Here is a 16,837-nt window from a genome sequence, read left to right on the forward strand (position 1 = left end):
ATTATTACACCATACGAGAACAGTGACAGTGAAAGGCTCGACGAAATACCGAGCTGCGCCGGTGCTGTACACAGGTACGTATATTATGCGCAGGTACCTACAAGTAAATAGCTGCAACAGGTACACGATATCGTCGAATAAACGTGTCGCATAATATTATATTATTTCATTCCGTGGTGTGTATTGTACCTATTATTGTGACCGCTCGATGTGGTTGATAATTGTTTATAATTCATTCCATTTCGCTCGATTTGTATAAACGACCATAATAATATGTGTCCACTATACCATTATTATACCTATATATGATGCGACTGATATGACAAATACCGCGCGTGCATAAAATATAGTTAGACGTGCGTGTGTAAAAAGGGTGCAAGTGTTTTTATTACGGCGACGACCGCTCACGAGACGAAACATCCACTTCAAACGCCTACGTATCGTACAATGTTTTATGACCGTTCGCTCGAAATACACTTCTTTTTACTTTAGAACGATATTAAATTAGTTTTTTTTTTTTTTTAAATACTCTGTTGAACACAGTGAGAAAAGATGGAGGAATACTTGTAACAAAAAAAAATCCCAACCTATATTGACGAAACGCCAAAAGCGTATATTTTATAATAGTATATATTACGTAACACCGTCTTTTAAATGCGTTGGCTATAAATCTCGCTACGACTCAAACCACTGTGCGCCGCATAATATATACTCGAATTCGATAAAATAATAATAATAATAAAAAAATGTTATTTTTTAGTATATGTGTATAATATATTATACCATATGGGTTATAAATTTGTAATTATTCCGATCGTGTTGAAAAAAAAAATTAAAAAATATATGGGTACATCCCGCACGTTTGATGAATGTGCAATTACTGATGACACATTATGCTCGACTCGCGACTCGAGGAGGACCGTTAAATGTTTATATTCAATGTATAGGTGTGTTTATGTAATATAATAATATATGCGTGTCGGTGTGCGCTCTTTGATTTTTATACCACGGTATAAAATAATAATGTACCCTATGGATACTATAATAATGTGAGCAGTCGTGCGGTGGTTTGCAATAATTTTACTAGCAAATAAAACACGGGCCTTCCGCGAGGAGACATATCGTGTCATTGATAACCAACGTTATTTTTTTCTTGAAATATATACACACACGATAACATATTATACATAATATTATAAAGGTACTTTAATAATATGTAAGGTGGCGGCGGTTCACCTCGGCACAAAAGCGGTGAAAAAAAACCCATTAAAAATACGAAAACACCCACCAGATCCCTGTGGGCGGTTTTGATATTACACTGCAGTGTACTAATCATAATATATATAAATGTGTGTGTGTGTGTGTATATAGGCGATTAGACCAAAAGAGTAGCGCGGTCATTTCATATTTCCTAAATTACATTGTCCGATTTCAATGTCAAAAACATGAGGCCCCCGGTCGGGTTAACATCTTTTCAAGCGCCGCCCACACGCTGATTTTTATCAGACCACTGCGCAGGATACCTATTTCACTTTTTATTTTTATTTCCCATTGTTTACGCGCACGTCATATTATTATATTATATTGTATCTTGATTTTACGATAGTGCGCATTAAGACGTTAAGTATTGCAAACCATATCCCTACCGCTCATCATATTATTATACTCACCGACAAGATTGACAAATATCATTGTTTACAAAAATCGTAGGTACACTGTACAAAAGTAGTTATGATTAACTTTACCAAAGTAAACGTACTTGTGATTTGTCATAAGTTATTTATTATTACACTATTTAAAATAGCGATTATATTTTAACTGTAAAATCGTTTTCAAACGGCGCATTGTATAAAATAGAAATAAATATAACATGCGGTGGGACGCCGTGTTTACGAGTCATACTCTCCTACTGCATGGTTCCACGAGTACCTAAGGGCTACTGTACCACAAAAAAAGAAAATAGGTACATACGGCAGCCTAGGAGAAACGAGTGTCAGTAGTGGTCTGCGATAAGAAACTGAAACAGAGCCGTTTTTGGTTACTGCACAGGATCGTTTGAAATTGAACCCCCAAGTCGTTGATAAACTTGTTTCATTATATACTTAATCATAATTTATGTCTCGACGCCGCTCGGTGTGGGTGTACCTATATCAAACGTTTCTTCGGGACGTTACCGTATAAAGTCGGTAATGACAACCCAACTGAAAATGGTATCCCGCTGCTGTAATAAGTGTCACAATGTTCTTATAATAGCAATAAACATTATATTCTGCAAAAGATTTACCACCTTGAAAATAATAATTAAAACTTAATACCCAACTTCTCAAATTCAATAAAAACGACCAAATAATGCCATAATTACTTCTCAGTTTAAAAACACATTCCCCCTCTACATCAAAATATATACAGATGTATCTAAATCTGAACACGAGGTAGGTCTTACACTAATTTATTAAAGATGACAAAATCTTTCAATACAAGGTTCCAAAAATAACCAACATGTCTTCTGCCAAAAATGTTGCTATCTAGAAGGGGTAAAAGTTTAGAACTTTCTAATCCTCTAGAATCAAACTGATAATAAATGACTCCTTGAGTATCTTATTAGCACCTGGAAACCTTTTCTCTAAAAATTAAACAACCCTAAATATTCAAGCAAAGTTAATTTGAATAAATAAAACATCGAATTCTTGTGGGAACCATCCTACATCGGTATCGCAGGAAACGAAAATGCATACAAATAAATGCCGATCATATAACGAAAACTATTCAAAATCTTACCATTAAATAATATACCCACTTAAAACATTCAAAACTATTAATAAAAAAAATCCTCTCATTTTGGCCGAATCACTGGAATCTAATACCAACATCCAACTAGTTAAAAAATATTTAAAAAACAATCAAAAAATGGTACAACTCTTACCAATATTTCAACCGACGACAAGACATTGCAATTACCCGCATCAGAACCGGACACTTCTTCTTCACATATTTGTATTTAATTAGTAAAGAGCTTCAGCCAATATGTGACAAATGCCACAAAACATTAACCATCTAACACATTGTAAAGACATTTTCACAACATACTTCTAGCCTTAATTTGAATATAAAAAAAAAAAGTTTATGATACACAGACCAGGTATATAGTAATTTCGAGTGTCCGTTAATTATCACTTATCATCTAAGGGTTCAACTCGATCTGCGTGTTTCTCTTTTTGTGTTCAAATTTGATAATAATATTATATATAATATTATCTTAACAATAATGCACATTATGCGACGAGTATTGCCACTATTGCGTAGAAAATCTCTATCACTCTTGTACGATATTATATATTAAATCATAAATCATAATAATGTTAATGTAATTCTATAAAAAATACATGTGATTTAGACCATTGAAACTCGCTAGTTTCGATTCGTGTGCTTGTCGGTACATCAAGGATATATTCGATGACTATAGAGTATAGACTCACTTGAAAACTCTGCTCGGTCGAAAACGTACACGAACTATTCCAGCTGGCCGAACTGTTTCGAGATGATACCTCTTGCACCACCCGCAGCCGGGCCACGTGATCGTTCATTTTGCTATTCGGTTTTGCCGATATCTGAAAACATGTCCAAAACGAAGAAAATTATTAATACATTCATCGCGTGCGTGGACTAACATTTTTACGATTTTTCAAACACGTAATATTCGTTTGACTAATCCAACGTATATTAATATATATACATACACAAACACACAAGTACACAACATAATATGTTTAAAACAAATACTACGCGTACATGGATCGTACCTATATATGTGTTACGTGCTCTTTTCCATTACACTATGTAAACCTATAATATGTAAATGTAGTTTAGTGTTATGTACAGGTATAAAGGGGTCAACATCTCACAATTATAGATAAATAAAATAATGAGGCGAGCAATAAAAATTTGGATTAGTCTACTAAAAACCAGTTTCTCCGGCGGATAACGCTATAAAAAAAATAATACATACATAATACCTGTACGTTACACTTATATATATTCAAACGGAAATACGTAATATAATATATGATAAGTTCATTGCAAGTATATATAGTATTGTTTTTGATGTAGAAAACCACTAGGTGGACCTGGCTGGTGATGCATTTTACCATATAAAATAAAAATAAGCTATTTGATCTGTTTAGTTATTATATTATTATATACGCTCTTCTCGTTTAACAGCCCAATTGACTGTGTCATATTTATTTGTGAATTATTTTTCATACGGGTATACAACTTTCGAGTGTTTTTTTTTTTAAACCCGTTATTCGGCAAACTAGCGGTACACCAGGCAATAAACCCCAAAACGTATAATATTATAATAGAGCATTAGAGCCTATAAAAAAGTGGACAATCATGTGTTTCCCGGTCATCTGCTTCTGACGACATTATAAAAACATACAAGCCAATAAATATGATATTGTTTGGTTAGGTGAAAACATAATACATATAATTAACATGAGTGTGACCGCGAGATTCGCATACATTAATATTATGCAAAAATTGTCACACGATATGATTTTTTAATACCTAGTTTTTATAATTTTTTAGACTACGGCGATATAATTTGATATTTTTAATTTATGTTATATTTTATTAACACGGCCTGTCGCCATTGCATCTGATCATCCCGTTTTGTTCAAATATAGGGTGTCCCATAAAGTGCGCATGTATTACATTTCAAAAAACCACGAAACATAGACCTATAGCCACCTAGATGAGTATTATATATTATATATAATATAATATGATTTACTCCGATACTCATATCATATATACAATCTTTAACACAAAAAATATATTTTTAAAATAATCTTTCATATATATCGACTTTAATGGGGGTGTATTATTATTATTTTAGTTTTTTTTTTTTTTTAATAATTCGTATGTAATAATATTAGGTATAAAATTTAGCAATAATGTACATTAGTACAACGTATCTATACTTCCAGTAAGATATAAATGAGCTTGGTTCGGAGAACATATTTTATTATGTTTAATAAAGATAATATAATTACCGATGTTGCAAGTGTTATGAATAATATATGCAAGATAATTAAAATTATTTTACTTCCTTAACAATTGCACGGGTGAGTTTGATTAACTTGCATTATATTATAAGCTACCTATAACAGATTGGACGGTACCTATATCTATCTATTGGCTATTCTATGTGAAATGTTAACTTAAGGTCTTAAACTCTTAACCCAAAACAAAGAAATCATGTTAAGTTTTAATTGATTTCACTGCCAAGGAATCAAGACGTGTACAATATTAAAATGCAACTGTCCATTAGTAGTCGTTTAGGACGCATAATTTAACTGATTGATGTTTCATGCACTATATGAGTTCTTGAAGCATTGCATTATTAATTTGCGGTAAACGAAAACATCGGGAGCCTTTCGTGCGGAAAGTCATAAATAATTATCAAGAGTTACGTATTATTCTCATGACTGATATTTTAACCTCGATGTGTTCAATATAGTACGAGTCTGTAGTTACGTGTGGTTATTAAATCAGAAATTAAAATGCGGTAACGTAATCGGCGCATTATGAGCACCGCGCTCATGGAGATAAGACACGAATAGTTGTGAATACCTGCCATGCACGGAGGCGACTGTGGTGGCGGGTGTTAAATTAGAAATTATACCAGAGTACCTACCTACCTGTAATATATTATAATATTAAGTATATTGGTACTATAGAATATACATATTATTATATTTAAGTGTTTAACTTGGTATTCAAATTTTAATTTAGTTTATATTATTTAGTCATACTGCAGTATATTATATTGTATATTATAATACACTAAGTAAATCGAATGAAAGTATAGTAATTAAAATGACTTTTAAAAGTGACATTGTTAGAGAAATATCCATTGGTATTACTCAACATATATAATATATTTAAGTATATAGTACTATGTATGTATAATATTATAATAGGTTACTTATTATAACAACAATGTATAATAGTATAATTACAATTTAACAAGGCATATTTTTTTATAGATAGCACCTAGTACTTATAGAATATTTTTATATTAATATTTTATTATACATTTTTACTATTGTAACTTAGTTAAAAGGTCTCCGATCATTGATATATAATAAATACAACTTAAGTGTATTCGTTAAATGATTAAGTATATTACTATTACAGTCGTCATTGATGTATAATTTAATGCAATTTAAAATTAACCTATATATCTGACGGTATGTGAAAAATAGTTATTTGGTCTAGGTACCTGAGATTATATTATTTTTGACACGTTCTCAAATGCGATATATATTATATCTCATCAGTTTAAAATCAGTTTAAAATCAACCTTTTCAAAAACTCAAAATTACTTAAGATAACTATTAACTACAGTAACATACCGCAAAGTGTTAGTGTGTTAGTGTGCTACATTTTATACAAAGCGTATGACTTTTATTCTCTGCACTGCTACGCTATACACTATTGCGCCATTGTCCATTAGTTAATTTGGTTGTAATACTATATTATCGACATGAATGATGTGCCGTTTATCATTTATCATTCAATAATGTCCTTTCTAATGTTCTCAATTCTCACAAGGTCCCTATTTCAATTCAAAACATTACATTACATCCAGTATTTCAATTAAAGATTAGCACTATAATATAATGCCTCCGTTTTTATAATATAATAATTGATTTTACTACTTAGCAATGTATTATTTGTACATTCATTGTACCAATAATAAAATAGTACAATTCTAAATTTAAAATTTTATCATACCAATATTTCTATTTTACATAAAAGTGCTTAATTTTTAAAAATCGAAGAATGTATTAGGTTTCATTGATTATTGTTTATTACTTATTAGAACACGTCAACTGGTTATCAAAAACTTTTTATGTTATACATACAACGAAAACAGTACTTTAATTTGTACATACGATTGATAGAAATGTTTATAATATGTTGTTAACAAAAAGTATCGTATCATCATAATTTTAGAGCGTAAAAATGTAAAATAATATTATGTTCGAAAGTATCTTTCATAAAAAGACTATAAAGGTTTAAAATATTCGAACTATTTTTGAACGGATCACGGTCATCCGATAATGCGATAAGTGATATTAAAAAGTGAAGATCAATTTAACATCATATAAATATTATAAAACTATCACTATTCATTGTGATAAAAGATAAATTTTCAAGATTTCATGTAAAAAGAAACCAATAGTCGTGTATGGATATGAAAAATTCTATTGTAAATTTGCACTGGTTGTTTGGCATCGAAATAACATCGACCGTTTCCAATTTTAATCGTTAGCACTGCAACATATTACACTATTATAGTATTGATGTTTTTCGTTTATAAAATAAGGACAACTACACAGAAACTCAATCTTTTGGATGATAATAATATAATATGTTGCTTTTTCCCCTCTGAACGCGCATCACATCTTGCACACTTTCAACCAAATGCGCATTTAAGATAATATTATATGCCATCACCATCTGTAAATTTGATTACATAATACCACAGTCCGTGTATAGATCGTGTATTCTCTATATATATATTGTGCGTTTGAACGTGTTTCACATGCGTACCTAGTCTGATATACGTAGTATATTATATCGAAATCTTTCGGAGATGCGACCGCGATTTGATTATACGTGGATAATCGTTGGGCGGAGTTGTAAAGATTTTCAGCGTTTCTTCTTATTTTTTTTTTTTTTCAAATTTTATTTTACACCATAATAATACATTGTGCATACGCGTATGTCGAGCCACCGAGGTAATAATATAATATGCTCCTCGCCGGACTCGTCATCGTCGACGTACCTACCTATATTATAATAATGTACATAATGTGTAACGTGCAGAGTGAGTGCACTCGTACTGCAGGGTTCTACATAATACACGCACGACGAATTTGGCGGTACTGAATTATCGAGTTTAACAATCGGGTTTAAGCACGGCGGGGTCGACGACTGTTTGAATTATGGGAGGTTTGAATCAAATTTCGAACGTCTTGTTACATCACTGCAGCTGTAGTGACCGTGTATTAATGGTCTATATATGTATAAATTATTATACACAGAGTAAGAATACATACACAGTGCATTATTATTATTGCGCTGTGCTGTGCTGTTTTCTTCGTTGGTGATTGCAAAACGCTCATGTACCGATATATACCGCATATTCAATACATATATATATATATATATGTACATACATTAATTAATTAATCGCAGAATATAATAATTGTATGACGTAATAAAGCTACGCGTGGTCAAATAGTATATATTATATAGCGACACTCTGCAAAGATTGACGTATGTCCGTCTTCGGAGCGTATGGATCTTGCAATAATATTATTATATATATAATACGACGACCAAAGGTGTCGAACGGTAATAAAATATGATTTATCACGTCTTGACGTTTGCCGTCTGCGTTGTGAATTTTTCGCTCCGGGACACTGTGTACAGGGTGATTATTTTAACGTGAATCGGGCAATAACTTAAGAAATGAATGGACTTTTTTTAATTATTTGTTCCTAAACTACGTTTAAACACAAAATACCTGTTTCGCATATTTCTACGAATCGCAGTATTCGTTCATAAAATTCAAAACACTTTAGAATTCCATATTTTATTTTCTTAGATATTACCCGGCACTCGATCACAAAATCAACCTGTATAATACATTATGTGCGGCGCTCATCGTTAAACTCACGCCCCGAGCAAATCGTTAAGCGAGCATTATACAACGGTCGCCGGCGATATTATAATAATATAATGTACGTATTAAAACCAGAGCATCGGCGGATATGTGTGAGTGTGTGTGTGCGTGTGTGCGTGTGTTTGTGTGTGTGTGCGATATGTTATAACTGTTTATTTAATTTTTCCACCGACGCCTCCCGACGCGCGCACACCAAATTCATAATAATCGTAACACAAATTAACCCGTCAATGACTAGACTCTAAAATACTTTAAGTATATATTATGTGCGTTCACAACGGTTTCGGCACCGTTTAGATGCGATATACGTGTAGTCGCCGTACATATATAGGTGTTCGCATGCTGTCAAAAACACACCGCCCCAGATTGCAGTAGGTACTTATATAAAGCGTGCATATTTATACAGAACTATGTATTGACACACTGTATATGGATTATAGTTTATGTATATAGAGACGATGGAGTGTTTCGATAACCTACACGCATAATAATCATTCGGCGAAGACGCGCGACGGTTAGATTTAATACGATATTGCACGCGTGGAAAAAGTTTCGACAGCGAGCGTTTAACCTCCCGACGTTTTTTTTTTTTTTTTTTAAATAAATAGCACCTATGCGTAGACGTTTGATTATAGGTATTATTTAATCGCTTATAATATCGTGTATGCGTGTGTGCACTTTGCTCTGCAAGATCTTATGTGTTTTCTAGTTTTTGCAATACCTATATTAAATAGAACTCGCGTGGTAACACCAAATTCTAAGACAACAACCGTAAATTATCAAATTGTTCGTAATGGAACCGAGCCAAGTTTGTCGAAATTAGGTTGCTCTGGTGTGGAATATTATCGTTTAAAAAATAGGTTGGGTCTACAAATTCATATACGAGGGCAATAAATACACAAACTGCAGTAGGTAGTTTATCCACTAGTTTCTTTTAACGTGCTCTGCCATATGCTTGACTAAACAACAACGAATATCAGAATCTGGTCGAATACTCCATTCCCGAATATACGTTGTATTGGTGGGTAATTGGTTTATTATTTATATTATAATAAAGTGCCGTAGTCAATGTTATATTGCTACGCTACCGACTCGATTCAGCGCCTAATTTATAACTTCGTGGTATAGGCAGGTATTATCATAGAATCTCAACCAAAAAATATAATGCCCAAAGTAGATCTCTGAGCTGTTTGTCTACAAAACGACAGGAAAAAAATAACAACGGAGTAAAGATTGGTACTTTCTATACAAATGGTTTTCTTTTTTTTTCACTATTATTATTGTCATAATATTACAGCATTATTAACACTTGCGCCGGAACGTTTTTTTCACTCAGGAAACAACGCGTTGTGACACACACGCCGGTCAGTTTCACCTTTGCTCTACAACAGTCGCAGAGAAACCACTATAGCTGCAGTCGCCATAAAAGACATCAGCAGAGGAGAACGGGACGTATAATAACATACACGTACCTACACATGCTTTTATACACTATCGCACAATAGTTCTGCACAGCGGGTATAGTAATAATAATAATGCTATAACAGCAGAAAGATCATAATATTATAAATGTTAGCATTATTATGAAACCTTTCGGTATCGACTTTGGCCGCTTAAACCTCCCACACGGTATTGAGTAGGTATGCTAAACGCCAAACGCGTTCCTGTACAATAATAATATCGTTACAGCCAATAGCATAATATACAGTTTGCATATGTGTTGAGAAAGATAATATATCGAACAATAGTCTTACGACAATAATATTATTATTATTACCTTATAGGAACCGGAATATGATCGGAGCGAACAAAAACGGTAGAGTCGTTTTGAATCGTTTTTCATTTCATATTAATCCTAGCTAATCTAAATTGAATCGAAAACGATCAATGGTATATACAATCGCACCAAAGTTATATTAGATCAAATTATTACACGTTTTAAGTTTATAACATTATTAATAATATAATGGGTACATTATTATGAATTTTTAGGTACGGACTAAAAGGATTTTCGATGTACAGATCCGATATGTGTATCAAACACACGATTTAGATTCACGGCAGCGTGTTAATCTTTTTACTTATGGGCGTATTTTGAGGGGAGTTATATAAAAACTTATAATAATTCACTTCAAGTTACGTTTCTAACCATTATACACTAATATTATTCGAATCGTTTCAACATCACATAATTGTTGTCGACAGAGAGTGAGGAACAGTGTTTAAAGAAATTGTTGATAGTATAAGTATATCTATAATAAATTAAGATCAAATCCAGGTCGAGTATACAATTTAAAAAGAGTAAAATGACAGAAAAATAATATATTATATCATATTCAAAAATTTAAATTTAAAAAAATGTTCTTTATACCTATGTTTTGCCTAATATTCCACAATACAAATCTTAATGTTTCCATGATTCAATTAAATAAAAAGTCGAACAAAGTCTGCTTCGTTTAAATTATTACGCTTCATATTTTGATGTACTCATTGATCTATAAGTTTTAATTTAGTTTAAGGTACACATAAAACTTTAATTTATAGTATGAAAACCATAAAATATATAGTTACTTAATAAAAAAAATACTTGTTAATGAAAATATCAGTAGGTAGCTAGAATTTTGTGGTCTGTAGTATAATATATATTCGATTTTAATAAAATATTAAGATAAAACATATTGGGTATATATATTATAACCGTAAAAAAATAATTGTATGTACAATGTCATGCCTACTCCGATATCTATCCTGCCAACCAGTCGATCCACTAAATTCGTTTAAGTTGAGACGAGCGTGGCAATCCCCATAACCTTTTCCGTAATTACACCTCCATTTATTGGATACTGGAAACTGCGAGCTTATTGAAACCACTCCAATAAAACATTTTCCAACTCTTCATACTTCCCGTGTTTTACTTTTTGTCGTTTGTTCCTCCCTAACAAGCCGCTTTGTTCTATTTCATGTCCATTTTTCAACACACTTCTTAATGTAGGAGATATCCCCAGTTCATTAGCCTTTTGTTTTTTTTTCACGATCAATCTTTCATCGTATTTTTTCAAAATGTTGAGTTTGTCCGAAATCGATAGCGCTTTACGTTTTATACCACTAGCCATAACGAAATAACGATAGTACAATTGCGAACGAACTGCACTTACTGAACCTCGTAATACGATGCAATACTGTACAACATTTATAATTGGTATAATGATTGCTATAAAATAAAACGATAAGAACACGTCAACTAGTAAAATGTCTATTTTTAGTGTAAAAAACCTACTAAAATGTATTGTAATCTGCTGAACAAAAAAGCGTTTTATCCGACGCGATAAAGAAAAATCGAGCGTCTTCACAGGTGGTTTTTACATTGACTAGTATAAGAAATGTCTAGGGACCGACGGAAAACAACGTCTTCAGCGAGTTTTACTGTATATACATTTTATCCAAAACAAAATTTAACAAGATTCAATCAAAGTTTAAAAATGTTTTAGTTTTACACATCCTATTTAAATATTTAATACAATGCATCGATTCATTTGTGACAGCAAATATTATGCACGAGTCATATTTCAAAAAAATATTAAGGAAATTTAATGGTAGACCTGCATTTTCCAAATAGTATATGAATAATTCATAGAACAATAAATCTATTGAACCTATACATATCGTACCTACTAATTTGTTTTTATGGAATAACGCCAAACTACGAAAGAAAGCCTTTCAAGTGTCACTAGTCACTATTTTACATTGAAACACCTCGAGCTACTCGACTGTCACTATTTTTAAATGTTTTAAATGTTTTAATGGTCAAACTAATTTGATTTTTATCATAGTATAGTAGTTGTAAATGTTTGACATTTATTTCATATTGTATAATATAACACAAAATATTTAATTTTCAACATAATAAATCATCATTAGAAATCTATCAGTACATATTCATATTTCTTGTTTATTCAACCGTATTTAATCATATTCAACTCAATTCAAGCCTTGCGTTAAAGTCTCGAAGAAAAAATAATATTCTAATAATTAATGGGTGCAGTGTGGAGCACACTAAACTATTACATAAATATCTAAACATTCTAAACAGAATAACTTCTAAACATAATATTATTACTAAAGATGTGGTTAAAATCATTTTTATTATTTGAAATCAAGGTTTGCATAATCATAGTTATTTATTGAAGAAGTGTTATTTTATTTTAAAAATAGAATCAAATAAGTGGATCATAGTTTTTTTTTTTTATTGATCAAACAAAACATCAGACAAACCGCCATTAGTTGGATTATAGTTTAATAGCTGTATGTTTCTTTTTTTTAACAAAGTAAATAATTTTTAATACCTAATATTAAATTGCTGGTATTATTCTGAATGATAGGCCAATAAAATGTATAAATCAGAAATATTATTATATAGATATTAATTTTATGAAGACACTTAGAATAATTAAACGACTAATAATTATCTATAACTAATATTATTTTTATCTTACTGACAAATTAAACTTGTTATTTCAATCGCTTCACGCAATTTAAAATTATTTCCACCAAACATGTTATAAATTATTATCGAGTGGTGGAAATTTAAACTATGGTATAATAACTGATGTACCATAACTCAATAACTGTAATAATAATCTTAACCAAGTTAAGTTTCTATTGTAACTAATGAGTATGAATTGTATAGAATGTGGAGTGCTAGATTACATAATCATATAATAGTACCTATAACTATGAAAATTAACCTATTTTTTATAGAAAAATTGTCTTTGCACTTGGTAGAACCCAACTATTTAAATAAATTTTCGCTAAACATATAGAACTAAAATCATTCAAGTACTTGTGTTAATAAAACATTCTCATCTGGATAATGACAAATTATAAAAAATTTTTCTTTGAGTGGGTATTCGTTCTTAAATTTACAAACATTCAAGTGTACCTACGACATTTCATTTTTCAACAAATAAAAATTACAATAAAGCGTATTTCACACTTAAAATCTCATAAATATTAAAACATATACATTTTACTTCATTATAGTATATTATTATGTTAATGGCACACATTTATATAAAATTACATATTATAATCGTTAATAAACATAAATTTTATATTTTCGTTGATTTGTAGATATAATAACTAGGTTTTTATTTGACATGACATTGATTAGAAATAAAGCAAATTAACTGAGAATATTTTCTATATATTATATATTATGCACTATGCAGTATATACATACCGCGCATTAGATTATTTATAGTATAATAATATTAATAATAATGAATCAATGACGTTATTATCGCATAATATAATATTATTATATAGTCGCGTCGTCAACTTGGTCAGCGTTAAAAACTAATGAAGGACCGTTGATGGAATTAATAGGTTTTTTTTGGTAAAATCTTATTATTTCTCCTCTATTAGGACAAAACGATTTAAATGAAGAACACAGAAAACACACACATTATGCGGTGACGTCTTACAGCAGAATTCACCTGTGTATAATATTATGCATATTAGCATATTACGACGCTACCAGAGCTAATTTGACGGACAATATTTTCTAATGAATCCTTGCTACGCGATAATGGACTACCAATACATTTTTCGTTTCGGACGTCAATTTTTCACCGACCGACACCGTTAAAATAATAGTGCTACAATATAGTAATAATTATACACATAATTCCACTTTGTGTACGCGCACATAAACATTATACACATGTAATAATGACGACCAAGCTACCTGTTTGTAAAAATAATTATCACTGTTCGTCTCATTAGCTGCACCGTCTTGCGATCGATGGAAGTCCGTCGTCTGATGAAGTTGTTGACCGGCGACCACGACGACGACGCGCGGCGATTTGAAAACACTTCGGGCCATCGACGAGTGTTATATTATTATTATTATTATATCAGACAGTCGGTAATAATATTATGTCGTATGTCGTGTACACGGGTATAATACTGCGGTGCTATATATACAATCCGTGCTTCCACGGGCGAAACTAGCCGATAGTTATGTTAATTTTATACGATTTAGAAATAAACTGTATAATATTGCGATCGTCGTCGTCTACGAATAACACACGCGATGGCGGTAAATACGACGGTACGAATACGAATATAGTATCGTTTTTATACGAACATAAAAATATATTATTCTTAGTCCATATAATGTTAACATTGTCACACACCCGCCACCGATGCCGACCGATTTGCACTGCCTATCTTGCACCGCAGCAAACGTCACTTGTTCTGGTCCTCGCGACATACTATCGAAAAACGTCTCCGTTAATATAGTATAATGATCTATAATCATATTATATTATATTATACCTGTGTTTGGCTCTTTTCCCCTTCTTTACCCACCACGTTATCCACACCTCGAGTGGTCTATTTAACGATCAATTCAACAAAATAGTTAGAACGGGAAAAGTACAACAGGACAATACTATCACTTGTATAAGCTTATAAAATATGTATTATACCTAATTATTTTTTCAACGGTTATCCTTGTCATCAAATAGTATTGTTAAATACAGTACAACACAAATACGAATAAATTATTGAATTAAAATTTCAAAAAAAAAAATGCAAATATTTTGATCGGTTCCTCTCTATTTCAAAATCAAAGTACATTATGTTATAATCTGACATAATATAATATATAACATCGAACTATTAAGTTATCTAACATTATCCAAACTCTAAATACTAATACGTCTCATATATTCGGATAGATTGTGTCTTTCGTCCCATCGAATTCACATCCTACCCGATTTACCACTATCGTCCGTCAGAAAATACAATTGTATTGTACCTACCAGACGTCTATAAAATGGATACTCAGAAAAATAATAAGATGCAAACGATAAAGAGTTAATTAGGACTGCATTTCAATTCTGAAATTTCCCCCTTTTTTTTTTTGATAATATGCCTCGGCTCCCTCTAATACCACCTCTATCGAATATCGATATTATGGTAATCCATAATGAACTGTTTTTGCTGTTCACGGTATATAAATTAGCCAAAATCGTTCATAGAACAGCTTGAAAGTGAATAACCCACTATACCCACTTACCACAGCTAGTATATTTTTCATAGTTTATTATTTTTTCTTGGCGTTTTTCCCGGGACTTTTTTACGGCTTACCGAGCTGCACAATATCGTCCATTGTCAGGTACTCGACATGCGTCACGATTCAAGTAGCGCGTAACAGTGCGTGTAACTAGAGTGGGCCTCAGACAACGTGGGTGAAGTTAGCCACCTCCTCTCCGCCCCTATATGGCCATGTTGACACTAAAAATGTTTTTTTTTTTTCCAAGAAAAGTACTAAGTTCCAAATTCTGAAAAGATGGTTCCAAATTGTTCCATATAGTTAGTTCTAAGATATTGGCGACGGTTTGAAGTAAATATGATCGCATATGTTATGAAGGGGATTACTTCAAGCCCGTGACCAGACTCAAGTCTTTCTTGAAGGGATCCGTGCGTATACTCATCAATCGGCACACAGCTGGCTTAACCGACCAAACATGGTGAAGTTGGTGCAACTATATTCGTTGGCCAGTTCACGTGCAACGACCTCGTGCGCGTTTCCGGTTTCTCGAACTTTTTGGTTTCGAAGACCGCCGTCGATTAACACCGTGGTCGGAGGGTTTTATGTTCTATTTATCGAACGGCTCTCCACACCGGCTGCAACTCGGCGGCCGGTGGTTCTTCGGGACTTTTCACGATTTTCTATTAATCCGCGTACTAGTTTCATCTACCAAACACGCTGCAGTTCCGTTCACCATTGAAATCCATCAAGTAATTTGGCCCGTTTGTTTTGTCAAGCCTCACATTCGCTTCATCAGTTAATATTTGGTTTATTCATCGATAACACGTAGTACTTCCGTAGTGCCGGTTCCGCTTACTATTACATCGTCATCAGATGTGGCTTCGATTTTTTGCAATTCAATTGGCTACAATACTGCATATTATATAATATATTAGTATTATTATAGAAGACAATTTTAATTGTGTTTTCAAATTTTGATGTTGAAATGATTCATTTAGGTGACGAAAAATTATTTC

At 32.1% G+C, this 16,837-nt stretch overlaps 1 protein-coding gene across 3 annotated transcripts in view; it reads right to left on the minus strand.

Annotated features, from left to right (window-relative positions):
- The window catches only part of LOC111039519, a 58,731-nt gene that overhangs the window by 11,801 nt on the left and 30,093 nt on the right, over window positions 1-16,837 (minus strand). The window contains exons 1-2 of one of the 3 annotated variants that reach the window (XM_022323063.1): window positions 14,508-14,660; window positions 3,477-3,608 (exon numbers count right to left, since the gene is read on the minus strand). In XM_022323063.1, coding sequence (XP_022178755.1) covers window positions 3,477-3,608; window positions 14,508-14,645 — 270 coding nt within the window. In that variant the 5' untranslated portion in view covers window positions 14,646-14,660. Of the gene's footprint in view, window positions 1-2,923; window positions 3,149-3,476; window positions 3,609-14,507; window positions 14,661-16,837 lie in introns of those variants that run through there. The other 2 variants (XM_022323065.1, XM_022323067.1) reach the window with 2 other exon arrangements.

Source organism: Myzus persicae, unplaced genomic scaffold (genome assembly GCF_001856785.1).
Source record: "Myzus persicae strain clone G006 unplaced genomic scaffold, MPER_G0061.0, whole genome shotgun sequence".
Taxonomy (NCBI): Eukaryota; Metazoa; Arthropoda; class Insecta; order Hemiptera; family Aphididae; genus Myzus; species Myzus persicae.